We start from the raw sequence: 24,418 nt of genomic DNA, 5'->3' as shown, positions 1-24,418 counted from the left end.
ATAAATAATATAATATTAATAATTAATATATAATTATACTATATATTTTACACTCATAATACATCTCAACTGTGCCCAGCCACATTTCAAAGGCTCCAAAACCACACATGGCTTGTGGCCACTGTTTTGCACAGTGCAGTGCCCCTGTCCCTAGTCCTCTGTACGCCGCCACTGCTCCAGCTCACCAGGATCCTGCCCCTCGTGTTTTGCCGCCCAGTCCACAATAAGGCAGCCAAATCATTGGTCTGAAACATGAGATTTGATCGTATCCCCATCACCCTCAGGATAACGCCTGATCTCCTTGATGTGGCTTCCAAGTCCTCTCTCTCTTTCCCTTCTCCCCTCCTCTAGCCCCCAAGTCCCCCACTCTCCCACTTTACTGAATTCATTCGCAGATCCTCAACACAATACTGCCTCTTACCTCTAAACCTTTGCACCGTTGGAATGCATCTTGGGCTACCCTTTCAGGTCACTCTCTCATTCAACAAAATTTATCAAGTGCCTACTATGTGTTGGACACTGTTCCAGATCTTGAAACTAACAAATACATAAGAAGGAAGTATACATAACAAGAAAATAGCATGTCTGATGGTGAGCAGTAAAGTAGGATGCAAGGGAAAGATGGTGCTGGTGGTTACTATAATATACAGGGTGGCCAGGGAAGGCTTCTTGGGAACGGTGACATTTGGGTAGAGAGACCTAAAAAAGTGAGGGAAGGAGCAAGGTGGCTGTCTGGGAACAGCACTCTAGGCAGAGGGAACAGCCAGGGCAAAGGCCCTGAGGAGGGAGGGCCTAACCGGAGTGTTTGGGGCACATTCCTGGGTGGCTGGGGCAGAGTGAGAGAGGATGTCATAGGAATTGATGTCAGAGAGGGCAAGGAGTCGGCGGCACATTGTACAGGGCTGTGTAAGAACAGAAGTTAGTAAGGGGGGAGTCCTGGGAGGGTGCTGAGCAGAGAGGGGACGTGAGCTGACTTGGGTTTTAACCAGATCCCTCTGGCTGCCCTGATGAGAACAGATAGTGGGTGGTGGACAGGAGCAAAGAGACTAATGGATACCAGGGTGGTTGCAAGAAGATGGCATGAAGAGGCTGGATTCAGAATATGTTGAAAGTAGGGCCAACAGAGTTTTCCAGAGACGTCAGAACCAGAGTATGAGAGAGCAAAGAGTCAAGGATGATTCCAAGGATGACTCCTGAGCTTAGATGATTCCTCTTCCAGGAAGCCCTCCTGGGAACCCCCAGCTGCCTGGGCCTTGCCTTCATGGAGATTGTCATGGCATGTCTCCCTCAGGGTGCTACCCAGGGCAGGGTAGGACTTGTTTACTGTCCTTCTTCCAGAGTGTTTGAGAGGTGAGTGAGAAAGGCAGGTTGAGCTGGGGTTAATTCTGGCCTCAACTTTGAGAGGTCAGTCCCCGCCCCCCACCCATTTGGGACCCACAAGTCAGTAGATATTCTAGCCTTTGCCTGGTTTCCTCACCACCGGAGGGCATTGCCAGTCCCACTCACAGGAGTCTCTCAAGGCAACACTGAGCCTAAGGCCTCCTCTTCTGCTGCCAGCCTAACCTCCGTCCTCCGGGGGAGCATCAGGTTGGCCCACATGGCTGTGCCCTGAGTCAGCCTCAGCCATGGCAGGGAGAAGGCGGCCCTAGGACGCAGCTTGACACAGCCAGAGTGGTGCAACAGGCCCTGAAGTCAGACGGCATGGCCATGGCCCCGGCGGGAGGAGACAGGGGTCTCGGGGTGCAGCTGCCCCATCTACCCTCCTGGCACATCGGGGTAAGAGTCAGGTCAGACAGGAAGGCCGGGGGCCGACAGCACCGCAGGAAGGAATGCCACGCCGGTGAGCGTGTGAACCTGGGGCCCCCAGCACAGGGTCAGGCCCCGCCCCTGCCCAGCGTCAGGCCCGCCCCTTAGCCAGGGGGCGGGGCCACCTCTCCGCCCCCCCTCCCCCGCCCCTCCGCCGGCACCCGCAGTCCACGCTCGCCTCGCCTCCAGCGCGCACCTGCCTCCGGAGCTCAGGTAAGGGCCACGGGGCGCCTGAGGGGCGGGGTGGGGGGATTTTTTTCGGAGTTTTGGGGAGAAAGAAGCTCTTCAGCAGGCCTGACATTCTGTGGTTCCCGGCGGACCTGAATTTGAGTCCCACTTAGTGGTTTCTTAGTCAGATGAGCGCCTCCGTCTCCTCTGGAGAGTCAGTGGAGAATGAAGTTCTCCCCGGTGCTGGGAGGGTCCCGCCGGTCCACTCCGGGTCTGTCGCTAACTTGCTCTGCGGGGCCTTCAGAAACCTTACGACCTCAGCTTCCCCATTTGTGAGGTGAAGGCTCTGACTAACTCTCGGAAGGCTTTGCCCCCCTCCGCCCTCGTGGGACCCACAGCTTTGGCGGGTGTTTTCTCACACACGCCCTCCCCTTCCCCGCAGAAGCTGCCCTGGCCTCGAGGCTCGAAGGCATCTTTGAGGAAAAAGTACTGAACGGAGAGCTGGGGGAGGGGGGAGCCCCGCTGCTGTCAGAAGCTCAACGGGGCGGGGGAGGGCCGGGGGTGCGGCCGAGAGGGAGCCCCAGTCTCCTCATCTGTGCGTAGAGCATCCTGGCTTCTCTCCTGGGAGTCGGCTTTTGGGCCGGAAGCCAGCCCATTTTTCCTTTCACTGGGGACGGGAAAGATTATGGTCTGGGGCTTATCATTTTGACCTGGTTTGTTTAGAAACTGAGAGAAAAGTCACGTCAGGAGGGTGTGTTTGTCCTGTTTGGAGTCCAAGCAGATCTATACTAATGAACCCCCTCCTTTCTCCCCGTCTCCCTGAATTTGGGCTGGCGCAGCCTTCTGAAAAACTAGGGTCCTTGTGCTTTGAGATAGTTGCCAGGTCACCCTCTTAGGGCACCGTCTCCCACATGATGGCCACATACCAGGACTGGGGACCCTGCTGGTCATCGCTGATGAAGGCCTTCTTTCATTTTCATAACAGCTCTATGTGGGAAGTTCTCTTTTTTCAAAAAAAAAATTAAATAACTTTATGGAGATATCATTCACATGCCATAAAATTCACCTTTTTTAAAGTGTGCACATCAGTGGTTTTCAGTTTATTCACCAAGTTGTGAAGAAAGTGTGTTTCAGTTTATTCACCACTGTCTAATTTAGAACATTTTTATCCTCCCCAAATAAACCCCATACCCTCTAGCAGTCACTCGCCATGTCCCCTTCTCCCTGGCAACCACTAATCCACTTGCTGTTTCTATGGATCTGCTTATTCTGGACATTTCATGTAAATGGAATCATACAATAGGGGCTCTCTTCTGACTGGCTTCTTTCTCTGAGCATAATGTTTTCAAGGTTTATGCATGTTTTAGCGTGTGTCAGCACTTCATTCCTCACTATAGTTGAAGAATCTTGTATTGTATGATGATATCACGTCTGGTTTATTCATCCGTCAGTTGATGGACATTTGGGTTGTTGCCACTTTTTGGCTATTATGAATAATGCTGCTGTGGACATTCATGTACAAGTCGTTGTGTGTACATAGGCTGTCAATTCTCTTGGATATAATACAGAGGACTCGCTGGGTCCTATGGTGAAACTGTGTGTAACATAGTGAGGAATTCAAACTGTTTTCCAAACTAGCTGCACCATTTTACATTCCCACCAACAATATGTCAGGTCTCCAAATTTTCCACATCCTCCCCAAAACTTGTTGTTTGTATTTCATATTTTAGCCATCCTGGCAGGTGTGAAGTGGTATCTCATTGTGGTTTTGATTTTCACTTCTATAATAACTAATGATGTCAAGCATCTTTCCATATGCTGTTGTCAATTTGTACATCTTCTTTAGAGAAATGTCTGTTGAAAGCCTTTGGCTATCTTGAAATTGGGTTGTCATGTTATTGTTGAGTTGTAGATGTGCCTGTTCCAGGGGAAATTCTGAGGCTCTGAGACTGGGGGAGACTTGCAGTGATCTCACAGTTAGTGGTCTGTAGAAGTGGGAAGTGAGTCCGGGTCTGTCCAACATTCAAGAGGCAGCAAGCTCTTTCTCCTGCTCTGGATGCCTTTTGTCTGGTCTTTGCTGTTGCCAATTGTGTGTGTGTGTGTGTGTGTGAGAGAGAGAGAGAGAGAGAGAGAGAGAGAGAGAGAATGTGAGATACTGCTGGGAAAAGATAAAAAGAGAGAGAGAGAAGACAGAGAAACTGAGAGCATCTGGGATGAGAGAATGAGAAAGAGGAGCCTGACCTAGCTCTGGCTGTTTAATAAGACACCCACCTTGGAGGGTCAGAGCCATGGAAAACCTTTTCAGAGTTTTTGGTTTCTTCCCATTAATTTTCAAACATTGTGGTTGTTGTTGTGAACCTCAAAAAAGTTTACTTGGGAGCACAGTTCTCACTAATTTTTTTGTTCCTAAATCTGAAACAAGTCTAATTAGACCCCCAACCTAAACAAGGAATAGCATCCCCTAGTGTCTAGCTGGGCCTAAGAATCCGGAGCAGTGTTCATCAGACTTTTTGATAATGCCCTCTGCCCAAGAAAAATGTTTAGGCACCCCCAACATATATATATATATATATTTATAGATTTAGAAATTATATACAAGTTGTTGTTGTTGTTCAGTTGCTCAGTCGTGTCCATCTCTTTGCCCCATAGACTACAGTACACCAGGCTTCCCTGGCCTTCACTATCTCCTGGAATTTCCTCAAGTTCACATCCATTGAGTCAGTGATACTATCTAACCATCTCATCCTCTGTTGCCCCTTTCTCCTTTTGCCGTCAATCTTTTCCAGCATGAGGGTCTTTTCCAATGAGTCAGCTCTTTGCTTTGGATAGCCAAAGTATTGGAACTTCAACTTCAGCATCAGTCTTTCCAATGAATATTCTCAGGGTTGATTTCCTTTACCATTAACTCGTTTGATCTCCTTGCAGTCCAAGGGACTCTAAACAGTCTTCTTCTCTAGCACCACAGTTCAAAAGCATCAATTCTTCAGCACTCAGCCTTCTTTATGTTTCAACTCTCACATCCATATGTGACTGCTAGAAAAACCATAGCTTTGACTATACTGAACTTTGTTGGCAAAGTGATGTCTCTGCTTTTCAATACACTGTCTAGGTTTGTCATATACAGGTACTGCAACCATTAGTTAATATCTCAAGATATTAACCATTAGTTAATATCTCTGAATATACTATATTATATTATACAGAGTGACTTTCCATCACCAACAATAGTGAATGGAAGTTCACTTTTCACGGAGTTTTCTTATTATGATTTCAGTCAGCAACAGTATATGTGTGTGAGATCCTGTTCATTATTTTCAACATTAGGGTGCCTGCTATAGGACTTGAACTAGGAGCAGTGGTGGGTCTCTTCCACATTTTTCCTGTGTCTGGCTTGTACTTTCTGGATTAGCACTGTCTCCTTCCGTGGTTTCTTGACAGGGACTCTTTGAAGCCACTCGTCCACACTACAGGGGCTGATTCAGTTAAAGCTGCGTTGTGTGATCCTAACCCACCACCACGACACGGCAGTATAGGGCAACATAGGGCAATAGGCTGACCATGGAGGGATGGAAGATGTGGCCACAGCAGACCTGTCTGCACTGTGGGCTTCCCTACTGGCCTCTAGGGACCCCACTTAGTGGACATGGCGTTAGGTGTCTGATATATGGCCAAGGGTGCACATCAGAGTTGAACTATGTACTCTTAACTATTTTTAGCTAAAAGTGAAGTAGAAGTAGGGCTTCACTGGTGACTCAGTGGTGAAGAATCCATCTGCCAATGCAGGAGACACAGGTTCGATCCCTGATCTGGGAAGATTCCATATGCTTCATTGCAACTAAGCCCTATTGAGCCTGTGGTTGAGAGCCCGGAAGTCACAGTTACTGAAGCCTGTGTACCTTATAGCCTGTACTCTGCAACAAGAAAAGCCACTGCAATACGAAGCCTGTGTGCCACAACTAGAGAGTAGCCTCCACTTGCTGCAACTGGAAAAAAGCCTGCACAGCAACAAAGAGCCAGCAAAGCCAAGAATAGATAAATTAAATTTTTTAAAACTTAAGTAGTAATAGATGAACTGATATGTCCTTCCTGTGCTTTGGAGATTATTATTTGAGAGACTAACAGGTTTTGAGCTAAGGACATCTAAGCCCACCACTGCCACGCTTCAGCTTGCCACCTCTCATGTGGGGTGCTCATGACCACCTGAAGCAGCTATCATTTTTAGACAGTTCTTCCATATATTGAGCTGGCATCTGCCTTGGTGACTCCCTAAGATCCTGACTGCTCCCTCTGAGCTCACAGCCCCACCTGGGCCCCCTGTCCTGGAGGAGCCCTGCAGAGACCTGGGGACAATGACCAGGTCTGTTTATGCCGTGCTCATCCTTAGGCTGAGCAAGTCAGACATGGCTGAGCGACTAACACACCCTGTCCTTCATCCAGTTCTCTTGGATGTAGTTTCCACACCGTCCTAATCCTCTGAATTATCTTGATTTGTCCAGACTCTCTTCTGTTCAAGACCCAAGATTGAGCCTTAAGATAGGAGATGGTAACGTAGAGGTCACCTTTCTCACCATGGTCTCTGTGCTTCTATTAATATAAACAAAGGCTGTGTTATCTTTGCTTTGTCATGTCCAACTCTGCAACCCCATGGACTGCAGCATGTCAGGCTTCCCTGTCCTCCACTATCTCCTGGAGTTTGCTCAAACTCATGTCTGTTCAGTCAATAATGCCACCCAACCATCTCATCCTCTGTTGACCCCTTCTTCTTTTACCTTCAGTCTTTCCCAGCATCAGGGTCTTTTCTAGTAGTGAGATCATTTTACCGTGTACTGTCTTATCCACAGCCCCAGGTGAGCTCCAAATCCCTCAGTGAGTGACATTATTTTCTGTGTCAGAGATGAGAAAAAAGGGCCTAGAGAAGAGAAGCAATGTGCCCAGGGGTTGGTGGCAGGGCCCAGCCAGGCCCTCAGTCTCACAACAGCTGACTCAGTTTCCTCCCAACCCCTGCCCTGCGGGCACCAAGAGAATTTTCCACCCATACCATGGGATCCGGAGCTCTGAAAACACCATTTCTGTTCCAAGCCCCTGCTTGCCAGGGTCTGTTCCTAATTCATTCCGTTCCCCAACTGTCGTGCTTGAAGGGCGGACAAAACCCTGGACGCCAGAAGTTGACACTGTCCAGATTAGCCAGTGGGAGTGCCCTGGCCTGGATGCCAGGATGAAAAGACTGGCCCCAGTCATGGCAGGGATTGGAGCAGATGACATTTTCCAACACTGTGCCAAAAGACATGGAGCCACATTCTAGGAGAAAAGACTGTGCTCTTGTGTAGTCTTAGAAAGGATCAGATTAACTAGACTGAAAGAGCTTTCTCTCCTGCAGGCCTTCTCAGAGCCTTTCATATACAACTGCACCTTGTGCAGCTCCTATTGGAGCCTACGGAAAGCAGCATTGCCCAAACTTCTTTGAAGATAAAATCCATTTTTTCTTGGAGTATTTTAAGGGCCCCATTAGATGCCATTTTGTAACTTACTTTTAGAATGTACTGTTCTGGGCCTTTAGGCACGTCATATCAACCCTGAGTGCCTTTGCTGATTGAGTGGATGAACCTTGAAGGCTTTAACAGAAGCAGAACATTAGTTTCCTAGAATGTCAGAGCTGGAAGAACCTTGTAGTGTGCAACTTTTATGTATGAGGGAACAGAAACCCAGGGCAACCCAGCAACTTGTTTGGAAGAAGGAGGCCAGATGCAGGTAAGCCTGTTGGGAGATGATCATAACATTCAGGGGAGAGATTCTGGCTATCTGAGTGGACCACAGTCTGCCTAGCATGTGTTGCCTTTGTTAAAGATACAGATTTCTCTGAGCTGCACCCTATCCCTAACCTTGCTCTGAACATCAGACCCTCAGAGTGAGGGAGTTGGGGGATCTGCACTACCAACAGTGCCCCCCAGGGACATCTGACCATTAGCCAAGTTTGGGAGATGTTGAGCATGGGGAAGGAAGGGGAAACTCTCATTTACTGGGTGACAGTATTCTGGGCTTGTTGTGGGCATGATATCCTTCAATCCCCACAACACTTGGGGGGAGAGATATTAATACCCCATTTACAGAAGCTGAGCAGCAAAGGGACAGGGATGGGTACACAATAACGACTGGCTCCAAAGCCTTCACTGCCCTTGTAGGATCTCTTGGGAAGAAGGCAGTGGGAGTGGAGAAACCAGTTCCTCTTGAAGGTAAAATCGGACAGGCTTGGGCTTTGGCTGGCCAGAGAGGAAGGAGCTGGGTCATCCTTCCTGCGTTTGGAGCTTGAGGGCCCAGAAGGATGATGGAGTCAGAGAAGCTCGGAAGGAAGATGTTTGGCTTCTGAAAGCTCTGGGCTGAGCCAGGCACTGGGTCCGGGGAAGAATGTGGTAGGCAGAGTGATGATCCCCAAAGATGCTTGTGTTCTAATCTCTGGAATCTGAGACCCTGTTAGTTTATGTGGCAAAGGGGAATAACATTGCACATGGAATTGAGGTTGCTCATCTGCTAACCTTAACATATGGGATGATCATGGGTGGTCTGAGTGGGGCCCAGTGTCATCACAAGAGTCCCTAAGGGTGGAAGAGGGAGGCTGAAGAGGTCAGAACAGTGCAGCGTGAGGACTTGCCCTGACATTGCTGGCTTTGAAAATGGAAGAAGAGCCACTAGCCAAGGAATGTGAGTGGCCTATAGAAGCTGGACAAAGTCGGAGCCAGGAGAGGAAGGAGAAAAAGCAGCAGCAAGGAAATGGGTGTTCCCCTTGGGCCTCCAGAAAGGCAGGCAGCCCAGTGGACAACTTGATTTTAGCCTGGTGAACCAGTGCTAGACTTCCAGCCTACAGAATGGTGAGATGCTAACCATGGGTTGCTTCCAGCCACTGAGTTTGTGGGAGTTTGTTACAGAAGCAATAGAAAACCAGACAGGAGCTGAACCAGCTCCAGGATGGTCTCTGTTCTCAGCAAGTGTACAGGTCTCGAGGGCAAGGTCTTTAAGACAACTGGCTTGGATGGTTACCATGATGGGGAGACCCAGGAGGTCCCCAACCCAGCCTGGAGTTGTGACAAAATACCTCATATGGTGTGGGGGTCTCAGGGGCCCTGCCCATCCCACCCTGGCCCAGCCACCCCGGCAAGCCCCACTTTGCTCTGCCTACCCTTTCAGAACAAACCCCCCGAACCTCCCCCACCACCCCGCCACACACACACACACACACACACACACTTGTCTCAACTCAAGTGCTTTGGCTGCAAGTAACAGAAACCACCTCAGGCTACCATAAAAGGGCTTCTTTGGGAGGATATGGGTGTCTCACAGAACAGAGGGTGCATGTGAGGAAGCTGACCACGGAGAAGATGGTACCCAGGAGCAGAAACGAGAGGGCCCTGTGGCAAGGCAGAGCAGCGCCAGCTGATTGAGAGCTCTGTGTCACTCATGCTCGTCACAAGTCAAATCCCTGGGAGGAAGAGGCTGAGAGTCTAGCCTGGGTGGAGGGCAGTCACCCCTCAAGAACCCCCACATGCTTGTCCTGGAGCTGCGTCTGCCTGGAGGGATGTGATTGACGTTAGGGCGTGGGCTTGTCTGGGGTGACTTGAGCAGCCAGAGGAGATCATCCAGGGCTGTGACTTGCTCCTGGGCTAAGACTAGCAGGCGTGAGGTAAGATCCTGAGTACTGAGAATGCCCTGTTAGTCCAGTGGTTAAGACTTTGTGCTTCTGCTACAAGGGGTGTGGGTTTGATCCCTGTTTGGGGAACTGACATCCCTCAAGCCGTACCTCTGGGATCACACCATGTGCTCTCGCCTGTCACCAGAAGGGGCTTTGACGCCAGGTGGGCCAGAACAGTCCACCCCTCTGTTGGCTGTGTTCCCCTCCCAGCTGTTATTTCTGCTCCCAGCATCCCTTCAATCCCATCTCCTGCCCTGTGCATGTTTAACTGAGCTGGCCCACCATTGGTGGCCCCAAGGCACGACGTTACAGTCCACCTGCGGAAAAAGTTGGTCATTAGCTGAGCTTTCAAGGCCCAGGATTCCCCAACCTCATGGGATTCCTACCCCATCACCTCCCCGCTGCCGCCCACCCCTTCCACTCAACCTTCCTCCCACTCTGGCCATTATTGCAAATCCAACTGCAGGGACCTCCCTGGTGCTCCAGTGGCTAAGACTCCATGCTCCCCATGTAGGGGCCAGGATTCAATCTCTGGTCAGGGAACTAGATCCCATAGGCCGCAACTAAAGAACCCGCGTGCTGCCATGAAGATTGAACATCCTGTGTGCTGCATCTAAGACCTGGCACAGACAAATAAATAAAGACTTTTAAAAAATCCAACTCAGTCTTAGTCAGCCCTCTCCTCCAAGGTGGGACACCTGAGGAAGATAAGCAACCCGTGAATTGGGAGACAGGGTTCTGGAGCCAGCCTTGCCCCTGAATCGCTATGTAATCCTGTGCAAGTTCCTCTCCATTCCCAGTTTCCCCATCTGTTAGCTCAGACACCGATGCCCCACCCTAGCTGGGCGGGGAAGGCGCTGTGAAGCTGTAAAGGCTCCCCTTACTGTCCTTCCCACCCTTATAATAGCGGAAGCTTAGAAAATCTGGGCTGAACTGAAATGGAAATCCAGTTTAACAAAGCCTGTGGGTGCAGCGGCCCTGGCACCACCGGTGACTCAGCAGGGCTGGGGTTTGCAGAGGAAAATGCTAAGTATTGCATGTCCTTGTTGGACCAGCCTCAGAATGAGGGCAGGCACCTGAACGAGAGAAGCCTGCAGGCCTCTAACCAGGACCGGGGAACGGGGCGTCATGTTAGGGAAGGGAATGGATGCGAGTCCATCTGTAAGCTGGGAGACCTTGAAGAAGTCATTTGTCTCTCTGAACCTCGGTTTCTTCCTGCATAAAATAAGAGTAGTGTGTGTGAAATGAGATCCTGGGTACTGGGAACTCCCTGGTAGTCCAGTGGTTAAGACTCCACGCTACCGCTACAGGGAGCATGGGTTTGATCCCTGTTCGCGGAACTGAGACCCCCTATGTCATGCCTCTGGGATCACACCATGTGCTCTCTCCTCTCTCTGCTTTCTTCTTCCTTCACTTCTCCTGTATCAACTCCCTGTGCTCCATCTTGGTTCAAAAGAGGTCATAGGCTGTGAACTTGACTTTCAGAAGCCCCTGGCATCAATCCCTCTGTTTGATGTCCCACCCCTAGTACACTGTCCTTTTGTTTTAAGCCTCGCCCTGCACACTGATATAAGGGTTTTACACCTTTACAGTTCTGCTTATCCTTTCTTATTGCAGGAATATGGGCCAAGGAGGGATGAGTAAGGACATAAAGAGGAGAAACAGGGCTCCCTCAGGTCCTGCCTCCATGAGCGTTCTGTTTCCCCTCCTGTCCATTTCAGTGTCCTGAAAACTGCTTGAGGAAGTTCCTTGGGTTCTGGGGACACTTGCTCAGGGCTCCAGTGGGCTAAGTGTCAATAGAAGCCAAGCTGGTGTCGTTTGCATAACACTCCAATGACTGTCAGTGGCTTCTTTCCCTCTGCTAATGACAGAGGCCTGGGAAGAGCTGCCGGCATCAACATGGACTAAGCAACTACCCTTGCTCAACCACTTACTAGCTCCCCGGTCAAGTTTCTTAGCCTCTCTTTGCCTCCAGGTTCTTACGTGTAAAGTGGGCACAAGCGTGGTGGGCCCTGATAGAGCTGTGGTGAGGCGGACGTGAGGCACATGTGTCGTGTGCTCAGATCCTTGCCTAACAGATAGCAAGCACTTGCTTGTTACTGTCTTCATCATCATCCATGTCATCATTTTTGTTTTCTGCCAGGCCTTGTGCAGGGCGCAGGTGACACAGAGATGAATCAGCTGTAATCCCTTCCCTGGCTGGTTAGTGATCTAGTGCAGGAGACTCACCCTGGGCGTGTCAGACCCTCTCCTAGGCCCTGAGCAGGGATCAGAAAGTGAATAGGAACAGTGGCTCCAGCAGTTGTGCAGCAAGTCAGGGCCTCGAGAAGGAAGATGCTGAAATAAGACACGGCTAGCGTAGGCTCAGGAGAGCAATGTGCCCCCTAGGCCTCCCCCAGATCGTGTCCTTCTTTGGAGCTGCTTCCTGCCAACTGTTTCCCATGTGGGCCAAGGCCCCTCGACTCTGTGCCTTTGTACACTGCTCCTTCTGGCCCCTCCAAGCTCTCCTTCAGCATTCCCTTCTTCAGGAGCTCTGACTGACCCTGGTGTGATTTGGCCCCTGGGTTCCCATGGGACTACCACCCCTCCTCCACCCCCACCCTCCATCTACTATGAAATACCTTGAAGACAAGGATACAACTTATTCACCATGGTATCCCTGGTTGCTAGCACATAATATGTACTGTGTACTAAGTTGCTCAGTTGTGTCTGACTCTTTGTGACCGTATGGATTGTGGCCTGCCAGGCTCCTCTGTCCATGGGATTTTCCAGCCCAGAATACTGGAGTGGGTTGCCATGCCCTCCTCCAGGGGATCTTCCCAACCCGGGGATCAAACTCGTGTCTCTTATGTTTTCTGCATTGGCAGGCGGGTTCTTTACCTCTAGTGCCATCACCCTAGCCTAAGCAAACAGTCAATACTCAATTAATGTATGAAGGTAGGGGAGGAAAATATATCAGTCAGAATTGTTTTCAGCTACAAATGTTGAGACTCCTGACTAACGAGGCTTAAATAAAACAGGGTTTGTTTTTCTTAAATAACTAGAAAGCAGGCTGCTGCTGTCAAGGGCTCAGCAGCTCAATGTCCCTGCATTAACTTTGGGTTTCCCTCAAGGTCACAGAATTGCCACTGTGGCTCCTGCCATCACATTCGAGAAAGAAAGGAGAGGCAAGACACAGCACCAGTACTGTTGGCCTCTTTTGTCAGGAGAAGCAAAACTCCTTCCCAAAATCCCATCAGACTTTTCACTTCTTTTTGGCCAAAACTGGATCATATGGCCACTCCTCACAGGGGAAACAAGTATCTACTTGTTGCATGCTTGCATGCTAAGTCACTTCAGTTCAGTTCAGTTCAGTCACTCAGTCGTGTCTGACTCTCTGTGACCCCATGGATTGCAGCACACCAGGCTTGCCTGTCCATCACCAACTCCCAGAGCTTGCTCAAACTCATGTCCATCAAGTCGGTGATGACATCCAACCATCTCATCCTCTGTCGTCCCCTTCTCCTCCCCCCTTCAATCTTTCCCAGTGTCAGGGTCTTTTCCAGTGAGTCAGTTCTTTGCATCAGGAGGCCAAAGTATTGGACCTTCAGTGTCAGTATCAGTCCTTCCAGTGAATATTCAGGACTGATTTCCTTTAGAATTAACTGGTTGGATTTCCTTGCTGTCCAAGGGACTCTCAAGAGTCTCTTCCAACACCACAGTTCAAAAGCATCAATTCTTCAGTACTCAGCTTTCTTTATGGTCCAACTCTCACATCCATGCATGACTACTGGAAAAACCATAGCTTTGACTAGATGGACTTTGTTGGCAAAGTAATGTCTCTGCTTTTTAATATACTGCCTAAGTTTGTCATAGCTTTTCTTCCAAGGAGCAAGCATCTTTTAATTTCATGGCTGCAGTCACCATCTGCAGTGATTTTGAAGCCCAAGAAAATAAAGTCTGCCACTGTTACCATTGTTTCCCCATCTATTTGCCATGAAGTGTTGTGAGCAGATGCCGTGTTCTTTGTTTTTTGAATGTTGAGTATTAAGCCCTCTTTTTCACTTGCTTCAGTCATGTCCAACTCTATGACCCCACGGGCTGTAGCCTGACATGCTCCTCTGTCCATGGGATTCTGGACAGAGAATGGTACTGGGTACTGGGTACCCACTCCAGTACCTCCAGAATACTGGAGTGGGTTGCCATTCCCTCCTTCAGGGGAGCTTCCCAACCCAGGGGTCAAACCCCTGTCTCTTATGTCTCCTGCATTGGGAAATGGGTTCTTTATCACCAACACCACCTGTGAAACCCAAAGTGTTAGTTTCTCAGTCATGTCTGACTCTTTGAGACCCCATGGACTGTAGCCGGCCAAGCTCCTCTGAACATGGAATTCTCCAGGCAAGAATACTGGAGTGGGTTGCCACTTCCTTCTCTGGGGGAATCTTCCCAATCCAGAGTTTGAACCCAGGTCTCCCACATTGCAGGCAGATTCTTTACCATCTGAGCCACCAGGGAAGCCCATCTACTTGATATGGAGGAACAGAGTTCAGTTTTGTTAACAAGAAGGAAGTCCAGGGGTGATGGCAGGCAGAAGGATTAAGGGGATGGGGGTAAGGAGGGTGGTTTCTGGTTAGACCCCATCAGTAGAGGGTTCATGAACGAGGTGGTATTTGTGCTGTGCCTGGAAAGTCATGTACAATTTTGGCGACAAGAAAGACTGGCCTCAGTGGAGGTCTGGGGGCCTGCAAGTGTGAGTGTGCCCAAGGGCTACCACATGAGCAAGACAGCTAAAGCAGGCAAGAGGTAGGACCAGCTTGGCGAACTGTTGACATGTTTGGCATCATCCAGTAGCTCACTTGCCCACATACAGCTCTGAGTCTCTTCTTCCCCCTGAAATTCCACCATGAGAGATGATCTCAGCCTCTGAGATGTACTGGACACCTGCTCTGTACAAAGAATCCTCTTCAAAATATAGATACACCCCGGGGCTCATGGTCATCAGTCATTCATACCTAGATATCAGTTCATTTTATTGGCTAGTGACTTCCTAATGCTGAGCTGAATTCTGCCCTGAGAAATGGGAATTTTTATTCCAGAAAAGGGTAATGGAGCCTGGCGTCTAGGAGATGGGAGATGGGAGGGACTGGGGCTGGACCCCAAATGCCCAAGGGTCATAGGAGGTCTATGGAAGAGGGAACTCATGCCTATGGAGCCCTCCTTCGGGCAGGCACTGGCCGGCTTTCTTCTCTAAGGTGCTACCATCACAGTTCTAGAGGTAACTAGAACTTGGAGAAGGGGATCACCCGGCCAGGGTCATCCCGTGCACAAGTGATGGAAGTGAGGTTGAACCCTGCTCCACACAGCCCATGCCGTCTTCTTGCTGCCCGCATCATAGTAACGATTGTCATCTCAGCTGGCATTTATTCACTCCCTGCTCTATACCAGGCATTGTTCTGAGTGCTCTGTGGGTTTTAACTCATGCCATTCTCACAACAATACACTATGAGGTAAGCACTATTATTGTCCTCATTTTGCAGATGAGGAACCTAAGGTCCACAAGAAGTTAAGTCACTGGCCCGGAATCCCACAGCTACAAGGGTCAGGGTTCACACCCAGGCTGTCCGGCTTTGAGGCACGGGGAAAGATGCTGCCTTGTCTAGGTCTTGTAGTGGATTAAAAGTAGATTCTCTGCCCAAGACAAACAAAACCCCCATGAACTCATAGGTACAGAAAAGAGATTGGTGGTTGCCAGAGGTGGAGGGTGGGTGGGAATGGATGAAGGGGGTCAAAAGCTACAAACTTCTAGTTATACAATAAAAAAGTTCTGGGAGTGTGATGTACAGCATGGAGGCTATTAGTTCAAAATACTCTGTTGCATATTGTAAAGTTGCTCAGGGGATAGACGTTAACATTTCTCATCACAAGAGAAAATTTTTGTTTAACTATGTAAGGTGACAGAGGCTAACTGGACTTAGTGTGGTGATCATTTTACAGCATTTACAAACATAGAATCATTATGTTTTGCCCCTGAAACTAATATAATGTTATAGGAGCATTATACCTCAATAAAAATTTTTAATTAAATTGAAAAGAATTTTTAGGGCTTCCCGGTGGCTCAGTGATTAAGAATCCACTTGCCAACACAAGAGACTTGGATTTGATCCCTGGGTCGGGAAGATCCCCTGGAGAAGGAAATGGCAACCCACTCCAGTATTCTTGCCTGGAGAATCCCATGGACAAAGGAGGCTGGTGGGCTACAGTCCTTAGGGTCGCAGAGAATCAGACACAACTGAGTGATTAAACAACAACAAACATTTTTTAAAGAGTGCTTTCTCTTGGGGACTTCCCTGGTGGTCCAGGGGCTAAGGCTCCATGCTCCCAATGCAGGGGGCTCAGATTCTATCCCTGGTCAGGCAGGGAGCTAGATCCCACACACGGCAACCAAAGATCCCACGGGCCGCAAGTAAGACCCAGTGCAGCCAAATAAATAAAATACACATATTTTTAAAGTAGGTTCCGTTAAAAATAATAATAAAGTAGGTTCTGTAGACCAGCAGTTCCCAAGTAGGCATGATTTTTACCCCCAGGAGACACTTGGCAATGTGTGGTGACGTTTTGACTGTCACAACTGGGGCGGGGTGGGGTGCTCCCTGCATCTAGTGGGGAGGATGCTAAACGCCATACAACATGTACGCTGGCAAAGGAGCATTGGCCCCAAATGTGAGGAGTTTGGAGGTTGAGACCCGGGTCCAAGCTAGTCAGAGAGAAGTGAATCTACTCCTGTCAGAGTTGAATCCCTAGATTCAAACCTGGGAGGAGAAGAAATGGGGTGGGGTAGGGGTCTCCAGAACAAAGCCAGCACAGCTTGGCTAAGATGCTGTAACAAATACCGAATCCCAGTCTCAGAGAAGAGAGAAGCTGATTCCCTGTGCACGTGGTCAGCCAGAGGTAGGTCCAGGTGGGCAGGCAGCTCTAAGCCCAAGGCCTTGTGGGGCCCAGGTTCCTTTGCCTCATTGCTCAGGGCTTCCCTGGGGTGTTGACTTGGCTTGTGTGACGGAGGTTGGCCCCCCACCACAGACCAGCATACAAAAAGCAGAAAGGAGGAAGTGGAAGTTGCAGAAGTTTAGGAGCCCAGAACTGAAACCGGATTCCCACACGCAAGAACCTATTGTAAAATCTTTAGGAATTTGGGGAGCAGGTTGTTAAACACAACCAGTTTTAAATTAAATTAAATTCTATAAATTAACTAAATCCTACAACAAGCAAGGCTAATAAGTACTTAAAATGTATCACTTCCTAATGTATTTTACTACATTCTGCTGTTACATGGACACTTGAGGTTTTCGCAGGTTCTATGTATATGGTGGAAACACTGCACAATGCTATTTGTGTTCCACTGCCCACCTCTTCCCAGCTTTGCATTCAGTGACATCACGTCGATATCAGCCAGTGGGAGTGCTTATATCACAGAAATCAGTAACCTATACAAATCAGAACTTTACAGTTTGCTTTGTTGATTGTCTGAATTTAAGAAAGTGGTCAAGCAAATGTGAATAATGCAGATTAAACCTCAAAACTGTAGGCATTACATTCAACTTGTTGTATATGAAATTCACAGTACAGAGGACCTTATTTTTATTATTTGTGTGCTATGCATTCTTTTAAATTTTTTATTGTTTTTTTTTCTTGAAATATAGTTGATTTGCAGTGTTTCAGGTGAACAGCAAAGTGATTCAGTTATACATGTGCATTTATAGCTATTCTCATTTAGATTCTTTTCCATTAGAGGTTATTATAAGATATTGAATATAGTTTTCTGTGCTATACAGTAGGTCGTTGTTTATTTTACGTACAGCGGTGTGTATCTGTTAATCCCAAATTCCTAATTTACCCCCCCATCCATTCTTTACATCAGTAAAATGTATTGCAGATGTATGTGTGTATGTGTTTGTGTGTGTATTTCCCCCCCAGAACCACAGAACATCTTGTCAGCTCCCCACTGCACAGTTCCCATCCACTCTCAGTCTATCAGCAGGAACCTGAGTCATATGGTCCCTTGGCCAAATCTAGCCTCCAGGGATGCTGGGAAATATTGTCCTTGGCTGGATGGCCATGTGCCCAGCTAAAATCAAGGCTTTGAGGGGGCAGCCCAACCATGGCAGCTCCATATATTTCCTCTAGAGAAGGGCACCAGCTCACTGATGTTAGCTGTTTAGATTTTCTGAGGCCACACGTCCAGCCTTCTCAGGGCCTCACTTGAAGGCTCTCTTCGAGTTACCACCAGCACCCACTCAGAACTTCAGGAAAGCACAGGGTGTGGTGTCCTGAAGGAACAGGTTCCCAAATCTCATTCTGCAGCTCCAAGTGCCTGCTTCCTGCCCTGGCTTTCACCACTTATGTCTGTAATCCCAACAGGTATTCCAGCAGGGCCTGACTGCATGATGGCCTTTGAGCAGTTTTGGGCTCCAGACCAATGTTTGGGGTTGCATTAAACAAAATGTGGGTTCTGGAGTCTCAAGTTACTTCATCTCTTTGAGTCTCAGTTTCCTCCTCTGTAAAGAGAGGATGATAAGATTTACCTTGCAGGGTTCTAGTAAAGGTTAAATGCGACAATCTTTTGCAAAGTTTTATTATCTAGAAACTATAATTCAAATGTGAAGTAATCCCAATTCTCTCCAGATTGGTTTGTGATCTGGCTCAGGTGGAATTATGAACATATAAACCCTTTGTAAAACTGCTTAGTACTATACTGATGTAAGGTAGCATATAACATTTTAAGTTATAAAAAAAAGTTGTTATTTTATTGTAACAAAAGCAGTACTGTTAAAAATTTAGAAAATTCAAAGTGAAAATGAGAAACTAAAATTACCCACTCAGAGACAACTGTATGTGTATATAAGGTCTCAGAGATAACTATATATATTTATATATGTGGACCTCTAGGGAATTATATTTTGATATAGCTCCAACAGTTATTAACTTGTCCTGTTGTTGTATTTGGATTCCCCCCCACCATGCCCTCCAACTCCCTTATTCAGATAATCAGGTTATTTTGAAGCATGGCCCAGACATCATACAATTTCATCATAAATATTTCAATGTTTATCTCTAAATTGAAGGATATTTTAATTATTTTTGGCTGTGCTGGGTCTTTAGATGCTGTGTGGGTGCTCCTCTTTTTTGCGGTGTGTGGGTTTCCGATTACGGTGGCTTCTCTTGTTGTGAAGCATGGGCTGTAGGTTTTCAGGCTCCAGTAGTTGTGGCACATGGGCTTAGTTGTCCCACAGCCTGTGGAATCTTCCCGGATCAGGGATCAGCCTGTGTCCCCTGCATTGGCAGGTGGGTTCTTATCCACTGGACCGCCAGAGAAGTCCTGAAGGATATTTTAAATAAATATAACCTCAACTTAAATATCACACCTAAAAAACATAAAAACATAAGTTCTCTAATGGAGGATGTAGATAACAGGGAGAGGCTGTACATGTTTAGAAACAGAGGGTATATGGGCAATCTTTGTACCCTCCATTTAATTTTTCTGTATTGTTGTTTGTTGCTGTTTAGTCACCAAGTTGTATCCAATTCCTTGAGACCCAGTGGACTGCAGTGTGCCAGGCTTCCCTATCCTTTACCATCTCCCGGAGTTTGCTCAAGCTCACGTCTTTTGAGTTCATGAGGCCATCCAACCATCTCACTCTTTATCACCCCATCTCCTCCTGCCATCAGTCTTTCCCAGCATCAGGTCTTTTCCAATGAATTGGCTCTTCACATTAGGTGGCCAAAGTATTGAAGCTTCAGCTTCAACATCAATCCTTCCAATGAATATTCAGGGTTGATTTCCTTTAGAATTGACTGGTTTGATCTTCTTGCAGTCCAAGGGACTCTCAGGAGTGTTCTCCAGCACAACAATTTGAAAGGTACACCCAACTGAATGCAGAGTTCCAGATAATAGCAAGGAAGCATAAGAAAGCCTTCTTAAGTGAACAACACAAAGAAGTAGAGAAAAACAGTTTTGCTGTGAGCTGCTCTAAAAACTAAAGCCTATTTAAAAAATAAGTTCTTAATAGTATCAAAAGTTTATCATTACTCAGGTGTCCCTATTTTTGTGTTTCTGTCTTTGTGAATTGTTCTTCTTGTACCTTTGAATATTGGGTGTTCGTATTTTTCTTATTTATTTGCCAAGCTCTTTATATATTAAGGATATTAACTAAGGTAATATTAACTACTTCCTCCAGGGAAAGCCATGGAGACTTCAGGATCCCTTCAAGACCACAGTCGAGTTCATGGAGAATCAGAAGATCTAGACTGTATGTTTGCTCTCTAACCCTCTGGGCAAAGCTGCATGGGAAGGAGAGTCCAGCAGTGGCTGGAACAGAAGACCCTGCTCAGCTCATGTGGCTCAATGAATGGCCCAAGTTACAGTTGAAACCTCTGGAGAAGTAGTGATTTTATGCACTTGCACATGCGTGTGCTTGGTCCAGTCTGTCCCCCAGCACTCTCTAGCAGTGGGAACCCCAGTTGCTCCCCCAAATCTCAGAGGCTCTGGGAGCTTGGACTGGCATTAGGGAGAGTCCCCAGAAGAGGGGAGGGGTACCACATGGCCCCAGAATGGGAAGGTTTAGGGCTTGATTGGATCCCACTTGCTCTGTAATTTACAGAGAACTTTAAATTGGCAACTGTTCTGCAGTGTGGGCTTCCCTGGTGACTCAGTGGTAAAGAATCCACCTGCAATACAGGAGATGAGGGTTTGATCCCTGGGTCAGGAAGATCCCCTAGGGAAGGAAATGGCAAATCACTCCAGCATTGTTGCCTGAAAAATCCCATGGACAGAGGAGCCTGGTGGGCTACAGTCCATGCAGTGGAAAAAAAGTCGGACACAACTGAGCAACTAAACCACCACCACCTACATGGTGTAGTGGTCTCTTGGAAAGGATGACGGGCTTAGAAGCCCCTCTGTGGGCTCCATATTCAGAGAAATGTCTGTTTCTGGCCTTCTTAGAGCCTCTGGAGCCTCCAAGAGCCCTGATCTCCTGCACCTCCCATGGGCCCTAGGGGTTTGGGAAGAGTACCCCAGAGAATCCAGCCACTCCTGGATCCCCAAGTCCATGTAGACCCCTGGGAAGGCCTGGGTGGTCCCTGGGGTGGGAAGGGCAGGAAATACTCCTCCTTAACTACGTGTGCCTCCCAGATGGAGAGACGAATTTCCACAAGCAAGACCAGGAGGCCAGACTCGTTTCTCAAGGACAAGATGAGAGAGACAAGTCTTCCTCCTCTTCATCCTCCTCCTCCTCCTCCTCGTCCTCCTCGTCCTCCTCGTCTTCTTCCTCAGGTAAAGCAATGACTTAATTAAATACATATATACTAAAATATCATTGAAGACAAGCATTTACATGGAAAAAACAATCTCCTGTCCTCTCCCACCTCGGTATTGCAGTTCCAGTTTTCCACATTCCCTTCCTGAGCCTGCCTCTCCATACACATAACTTATACAGTTATAACTCCCACATAGACAATTTTGTCCTCAGTTTACAATGTCTTCACTATCTTATCCTAAGCATTTTGCCGTGTTATTCCATAATATCTTAGCAACTATTCTTTTGTGTTTCCCACATAGCCCCTCAAGTGACTGCATCTCATGTCAAGGAACATCTTAGTTTCCTAGGAGCACTTTGGAACAAGAGGCAATGCATGTGTGTATTCCAGCAGCCTGCCTGGGTTCACACGCTTTCTTTACCACTAACAGCTTTGTATCCTTGGGTAAATTGCTTAAACCTGTGTGCCCTGGGGTCCTCATCCATCAGATGGAGACCATAACAAAATTTATTATCTCATAGGATTTACTGTTGTTATCGTTTAATTGCTCAGTCATGTCCGACTCTTTTGCAATTCCATAGACTGTAGCCCACCCGGCTCCTCTGTCCATGGGATTCTCCAGGCAAGAATACTGGAGTGGGTTGCCATTTCCTTCTCCGGGCACTAAGAGAAAGCATCAGGAAAACAAACACAGAGTCCTGGAACCATCAAGACAGACTGACATTCAGGACCCTGGTCTCTGAGCCTGCCCTGGTGGCCTGTCACTCTATCTCAGACCCTGAGCATTCTTCAGACTGAGACAGACCATTCGTCTTCAGGGCCCGGAGCCTGAGTGTCTCCCAGCTGCCCCCAAGCCCCCTCCACACAAAGGACCCTAACTCAGAGTCTGGCATCCAACACCACTCTCCCTACGTATCTATTTGTTCTTAATGCAGCCTATTATTTTTTAATTAAAACTTTTTTATTGTAAAAGATTACACATGGGCACATTATAGAAAATGTGAAATATATAAAGAAGTAGCCAGAAGAAAGAAAAACATCCTTTGTTCTGTTAGATAATCACTAAATACATATTAGTGTATCTCCTTACATTTATTCAACATATATTAAATTGTATATGTATATATATTTTTTGTCCACACTACACGGCTCATGGGATCTTAAGTTCCTGTCTAGGGATCAAACCCAGGCCCTCTGCAGTGAAAGCATGGAGTCCTAACCACTGGACTGCCAGGGAATGCCCATCAATAAATATTTATTGAACATCAACCATGTGCCAGGCTCTGTGATGGTTACTGGGGGGATCAGCAACTAACTGTGATTTTTTTCTGCTCAAGTTAATTTTTTAAACAATTGAATTAACACATAGAAAAATTATCCTCATTCTAGACAGCGTACAATTCTCTAATACCTTTTATTAAAAATTATGGATAGGGAACTATATTCAATATCCTGTAATAAATCATAATGGAAAAGAAAAAACAATCCTTGAACAACTTTTAAAGATTATATATTATGAATATATCATGGAGAAAGCTAAAATAATTTTTGTTTGCATATTAACGGAGGTCATCCCTGTTGGACAGAATTTGGAGTAATTTTTGTTTTCTTATTTTCTGTATTCTTTGATATTTTGCAAAAAGTGATGAAAAAGCCTTTGGGGGACATTGATTAATGTTTATAAAATACAGAAAAGAAGAAAATAGAAGCCTCTCAAAATCTTATCTCCTGAGATAAATACTATTATTGTTATATTATTATTAAAAATATGTAGCTGCACCAAGTCTTAGTTATGGTGGCATGTGGGATCTAGTTCCTTGACCAGGGATCAAACCCAGGCTCCCTGGACCGGCAGTACAGAGTCAGTCACTGGACCACCAGGAAGGTCCCCCATTGTTATCTTGATGTACTTCCCGTTCCTAGTTGAGATCACATATGCACTGATTTGTAAGCACAGTTAGCTTCCTTTCCTGAAATTTAAAATTTTATCTGTGATAGACCGGAAGTTTCCCAAACACTGTGTGTGTTTAGTTGCTCAGTCATGTCCGACTCTTGCGACCCCATAGACTGTAACCTGCTCCTCTGTCCATGGGACTGTCCAGGCAAGAACACTGGAGTGGGTTGCCATTTCCTTCTCCAGGTAATCTTCCTGACCCAGGAATCAAACCCAGGTCTCCTGCATTGCAGGCAGACTCTTTACCAACTGAGCTACGAGGGAAGCCCTGCGCCAAGCACAGTGCGGGACATTAGGACTGCTGGGGCTCTGTTAATCATCCCAAGGGAAAGGGAGTCCCCTGGACCCGAAGCCAGAAACTCCTAGGCCTGAATCCTTGGAATGCTGACTGATCCAAGAGTGCAGATGACTCAGTCATTCTTCAAGGCTTGATCAAGTTCCTGCACCAGGCTGGGCAACCTTAGGACAGTGATGCCCTGCCTTGTCCTTCAAGAACGCAAGGTGGTTGGAGGGATGAATAGCACCATGGACCCTCATGCCCACTGTGTCAGGCTCGGACAGCTGACACTATAGAAACCCCAGAGGAGGGACTTCCTTGGTAGTCCAGTGCTTAGGACTCAGCGCTTCCAATGCAGGGATGCAGGGAGCACAGGCTTGATTCCTGGTTGAGGAACTAAGATCCCACCTGCTAGGGAAGGTGGGCAAGACGGTGTGCTGGGACAACTAGAAAAGCCCCTCTACAGGAGGTGTTACCCCAGCTTAACTTCAGGATAAGGGAGCAAGTGGAAGGGCGTTCCAGGTGGGAGACCAAGCACGAGCAAATGCACCTCGTAAGTGCCTTGTGGGCCTTGCCTTATCATCATGAAAGTCATAATAGAAATAGTAAGTGATTTGTTCAAGGTCACACAGAAAGTTTGTGACAGTTCCTATCCCCCAGCCCTCAAAGCAGACTTCTTTCCCCCAGACCACTCTGTTCACATAAACTAAATTCCAAGAACCAACACCAGAAGGAAGTATTTCCAGCTCAGTCCAGGCTGAGGTTCTCCTACAGCGTGTGTTTATTCCCTGCAGAGAACAGTGATGAGGACCAGCACCCCCGCGTAACCAGAGAACGTCGGCACAGCCAGGGGGCTGGACTCCCCCGCAGGGGCGGCTCACCCGGTAGGCAGCAGGCCTCACCATTTCTCCTTTGTCCGCTCAGTGGAACTGAGTGTGTCTGTGTGAAGATGTTCCTTACAGCATTGTTTATAGTAGGGCAGTCACAGAAACAGCCTAATGTCCAACAGCAGCAGCACAGATCAGTTATGCTCCACCCTGTCGTGGTCAGAGCTCTGGTCTTCATCCATCTCTAAAGCGAAAAAGAGAAATTCAAATCATAGGGTTGGTTTGATCTCATATCAGTTCAGTTCAGTTGCTCAGTCGCTCTTTGCGACCCCATGGACTGCAGCACACCAGGCCTCCCTGTCCATCACCAACTCCCGGAGTTTACTCAAACTCATGTCCATTGAGTCAGTGATGCC

The 24,418-nt window shown here is 47.6% G+C and overlaps 1 protein-coding gene across 9 annotated transcripts in view; it reads left to right on the top strand.

Moving 5' to 3' along the window:
- The window catches only part of TMEM40 (transmembrane protein 40), a 48,499-nt gene that overhangs the window by 9,414 nt on the left and 14,667 nt on the right, over positions 1-24,418 (top strand). For 5 of the 9 annotated variants that reach the window (XM_043443539.1, XM_043443540.1, XM_043443538.1 and 2 more), the window contains 3 exons: positions 19,867-19,938; positions 20,820-20,960; positions 23,970-24,059. In XM_043443539.1, coding sequence (XP_043299474.1) covers positions 19,875-19,938; positions 20,820-20,960; positions 23,970-24,059 — 295 coding nt within the window. In that variant the 5' untranslated portion in view covers positions 19,867-19,874. Of the gene's footprint in view, positions 1-1,931; positions 2,020-19,866; positions 19,939-20,819; positions 20,961-23,969; positions 24,060-24,418 lie in introns of those variants that run through there. The other 4 variants (XM_043443544.1, XM_043443537.1, XM_043443543.1 and 1 more) reach the window with 2 other exon arrangements.

This window comes from Cervus canadensis, chromosome 22 (assembly GCF_019320065.1).
Source record: "Cervus canadensis isolate Bull #8, Minnesota chromosome 22, ASM1932006v1, whole genome shotgun sequence".
Classification (NCBI taxonomy): Eukaryota; Metazoa; Chordata; class Mammalia; order Artiodactyla; family Cervidae; genus Cervus; species Cervus canadensis.
The sequence above is the reverse complement of the archived record's forward strand: the minus strand, read 5'-3'. Positions and strand labels throughout refer to the sequence as shown.